Source organism: Calonectris borealis, chromosome 1 (genome assembly GCF_964195595.1).
Source record: "Calonectris borealis chromosome 1, bCalBor7.hap1.2, whole genome shotgun sequence".
Classification (NCBI taxonomy): Eukaryota; Metazoa; Chordata; class Aves; order Procellariiformes; family Procellariidae; genus Calonectris; species Calonectris borealis.
Window position 1 is genome coordinate 153,041,000 of NC_134312.1, and position 4,355 is coordinate 153,045,354.

The window sequence follows — 4,355 nt, forward strand, 5'->3', positions numbered from 1 at the left end:
TCTTTGTAACTTGTTCTTTTTGTTGTCGTTTTTCTGTGCAGAACTGTGTGGAAAGTGAGTTCAGGCCATATTTGAGCTGTTGTGCTATACCTTCATACTTTTCAACTGTTTGTATTACAGACAAAAATACCTCCCAGACTTCTGCGTGGTCATAATTTGGGTCAATTTTGCACACAACAGATCCTTTGCTCTAAAAACTTACTTCTAAAAGTAGTGAAATCTGTAAAATTGACTGAACAGTGCATGTTTAAATTCACTTACTTGAACAGCTTTGATATACTAAATGGAGTGTAACAGTTTGTGTAAAGTAGGTTTTTGTTGGGAGGAGGGAGTTCTGATCCGCTTTTAGAAATACCAACTGGAAGTTATTTAAAGCATACCTGCATGTATTTTTTTAGCTGTAGGTATGTAGGAACATTTGTACAGGAATTCTTTTTTATTTTGTAGGGTTGATCCGTATGGGTTTGAAAGGCCAGAAGACTTTGATTATGCGTCCTATGAAGCATTCTTTTCCAGATATCTAGTGGTACTCACTAGAAGAGCAATAAAATGGTCCAAGCTCCTGAAGGGGAATAACAGTATACAGAAGAGTTTGAAAGGTGAGCTGTATGTCTATTTATACGTAAAAGTGCATTATGTTGGAACCAATATAAATTGTATTAAGTGGGTTTGCATTTTTGAATGTTAAATACTATTTTTGTCTTCAAATGAAAAACAGTAGTATGAACAGTAATAATACGTAAGCAAGTATGCTGCTGTTAGGGGGAACATTGATTTGATTTAAAGCTTGCAAAGGAGTAATCCTTCTTTGGCATACGCTAGATATCTTATTACATCCGTAACCTAGAGATTATGGCCACTGGCACTTCAAGATGCCATTTTACAGCTGTTTGTTGTATTGCACTCTGTACTCTCTTTAAAAAGACATGAGATTATGTAGAAGACACTGTCTTGAACGTTGGGGATCAGGATGTTAGGGCTTTCAGTTGTTGACTCTGACAGTTTTTTAGATTGCTGAGATTTTCTAGCTCTCCTTATCCTCCTTTTGTAAAATGATGTTCACCTCACAGCTAAAAAGGTGTTTGCTAAGAACTGATGCTAAATGCCTTACGAAGTGAAGAAAGCAAAATTAATGCAGGAGCTAATGCAACATTGGATAAAATGCTGATGGAACTGTTAATGGCTGCTTCAAAAAGCAAGAAAACCTCTAGTAATGTTTTGTCTTGCAAGAGTGACAGGGGGAAATAAATGGAGGGAATCAGAAGGTGGCAGGGAATCCTGTGAAACTAAAGGGTGGGGGGTTTTCCTCCCACTCTTTCTCTGGCGTATTTTTTTCATATAAGCATCTAAATTTTCCTCTTTGCTCTTAATGAATGCTATTCAGCTTGCTTTCTCTTGGGAGTGTTTTGGATCTGGGCAGAGTTCTCTATGTTAAAGAAAAAGTGAGTAAAACTAAGCAAAAGTTAATCAGGCACTGACTGTAACATAGTTGAATATTTAGAGCTGTGCTTCAGGTGCAGACTTTGACTGCTAATTCTGGTGGTTTTGTTGTTTTGGGGGCGTTTTTTTTTTCTTGGCACCAAGAATGCGATGATAACTAGTGAGACATTTTAAGTATAACAGTGTATTTAGTGTATGGATGTCCATTTTAAGGCTGAGGAATCCCAGAAAATGTAGGGTTGAGCTATAGCTGCTAGATCATATTCTGCTAACCAGGAAGTAGCTACTTTTACTCTCTTCTTTTTCTTCCAAATGTGAAGAAGCTTTTGCTTAGAGTGTCAAGTTTGAATATAGCAATAACTGTGTGGTATTTTGAATTAGTGAGGATTTTGAGATTCTGCAGAACTTAGTCTTCTAGTTGTGGAAAAATAATCTCAGGTTTTGATTCATCTCCTTTTTCTCTTAAAATGTGTGAACGGTGACAGTAGCAGCTTTTAGCAATTTCTGTGAGTTTGTTACATTTCTCTTCCCTTGTGTTCCCTGTTCCAGCATTGTAGACACAGAATGCTACTGTGATACAAACAGTGTGAATGCCTTTGGTCTTATTTCGGAGCCAAAACTTTGACCAAATCTCTCAACTTGTCCACGAGGCTTCAGTACCGATGGTCATACTGCCCCACTAGCCACGTAATGGCAGTAACCATTAACGTGGTTTTAATCGTCTCTGGCAGGCTACTGTTTGTGAAAAATGGGATACCATAAATCTACTGAGTGGACACAGGCAATGGCTCTTGACTGTGGCAAGCCCTTGCAGGCTGGTGTATCATCTTTGACGTTACTAACTTTTGCTAAAGATACTTGGATTTGTAGAGTATGCATTCTCATGTATATATGTAATATGTAATTCTAAGGAGAGTGACTGTAATAAATAATGTTGAGGAAATGTAGTCTGAGTGTAAATTCGAAGCTATTACAATAAGCCTCCCTCATTATCCTCAACTGATACCTCAGAAGAGGAGAGCAACAGGTTAACCTGTACAATTACTGATTTTTAAATACTTCCCTTCTTATATCAGTATTAAGATTGAAGTCCATGGCATATGCACTTAGAATTATGTAAACGTGTGCATGCGTGCTTTATCCTGTGAGATGATCCTGCAGTGATTTCCTTGCAGGCAGGCAGAGAGCAGAAGGTCTGCCTGGTGATGCACTGAATTTCCCTCTTCCAGGACCTGATTCATTGCTCTGAAGCTTTGCTCAGGAGCTGCTGGTTCTGATTAACTTCCCCTTTGCTGCAAGTTGGCCATAAGCTAGAACTGAGAAGAATATTTGATTTGCTGCTTCCCCCCCCAAACGCAATAGCTGTATCTGTGAACCCTATATCCTTATTTTGAGTTCTAATGGGGCCTTTTCAAAATGTGTAGACGTGAGAGTGGCATTCTATGTGTGGTATCTCAGTAGCTCCACACCCATATGCCTTTACATGTAGAGAAGCTCGTAACTCCTGTCCGGGTGAACAGGAAGAACTGATGACTTGTGTTAATTTTCCAGTTTGGAAATGTGGCGTGTTCACATGCTACTGCGTTTGCCTCACATCCAGGGTGGTATGTATGTATATAATTCTGTTCTACTCTGAATAAAAATAATTAGACTACATTTTAACAACAGTAATTAAGCAGTGTATCCTGTTGTTCTGGATTACAGCCTTCCGGCAGGGTGGGTCATGGGAATTTTGGCTGATAGTTCCTTTTGCTCGTTCTCCAGTCTCTTCCTTTTTCTTATTTTCTGGTATTTTGTTTCCCCCTCTGCCCTTGTTATCTTCACTGTCTCCTCTGCACATGTGAATTTTCAGTCAGTGTTTGGTCATTTGCCTCCTCTCTCTCTCTGCCACTACTGAGATCCTCTTAATTTTCACTTTTCTCCATTCAGCTGCTATCTTTATGGGACCTAAAGACAGCTTTCTGCTCTGGCTTGTTTACAGGCGGGCAACAAACTGACATAATTGCCCAAAGTAGCTTAATTCTGACCAAAAGCGTGCTACATAAAAGAATTTGGCTGTAAGTGGATTAGTCAAAACTGACCAGTAGCAGAAGGTGCTTTCTAGTCTTTGAGGCTGATAAAATACAGTGAAAGGTGAAGGTACGGGTACTAAACAGTGGTTATAACAGGAGCACTTCTGTTCCAGCCCAGGGACTGGAGGAAGGAAGGAACATCTTGGAAAGTCAGTTTTCATGTTTGACTGTAACTTGAACATTTACAGCACAGATCTGCTTTGTTTCTTCTATGATGTATTCATAAAATAAAACTTTCAATTCCTTGTTGTATGCTGTTTTCAGCTCTTTTGTAGAATTTTTCCTCTAGGGTCCAAGTTAGTTTCCTCAGCATTCAACAGTAATTGTTAGTAACTGAAAAAGTAACTGAAAAGTGCAGATGCTTCTCAAAATCACACTCTTCTAATATTTTAGACAAGATAATTTTTGTTTTTAAATGGGGTTTTCATACATAAACTTAGTCTATGGTGTAGAGTGAAACAATGTTAATGGGAGGGGGTAAATACAACTCTACCTAGAAGCAAAAACCTCCAAAATTCTCATATTCTACCACTGAACAAGGACAGGCAGGTTTAATGTGATTTACTTATTTTTAAATCTTGTTACTATAAGTAGCGCACAGTATTGGAAAATGTTTTTTTCTGCATATTTTTCTCTTGAAGTTACTTTGGGTATTTATCAGCACTTCTAGACTGCTACCCTATCCTGTAGCTGTTTTTTCTTGTAAGGAGAAAAACATATTAATAAAGTGTGACTCTCAACCTGCAGAAACTGGCACTGGGTGTCAGAGGTAATGAAATTAAGACTGCTTTCGTTTGCTTAAAAATTGATGTTTCATATTTTGTTAATGAACAGAGACAAAAA

The 4,355-nt window shown here is 38.3% G+C and overlaps 1 protein-coding gene across 3 annotated transcripts in view; it reads left to right on the forward strand.

Moving 5' to 3' along the window:
- The window catches only part of GRTP1 (growth hormone regulated TBC protein 1), a 41,946-nt gene that overhangs the window by 1,693 nt on the left and 35,898 nt on the right, over positions 1 to 4,355 (forward strand). For 2 of the 3 annotated variants that reach the window (XM_075136949.1, XM_075136967.1), the window contains exon 2: positions 448 to 599. The exons of the other annotated variant lie outside the window; for it this stretch is intronic. In XM_075136949.1, coding sequence (XP_074993050.1) covers positions 448 to 599 — 152 coding nt within the window. The remainder of the gene's footprint in view (positions 1 to 447; positions 600 to 4,355) is intronic. 3 annotated transcript variants of the gene reach the window in all.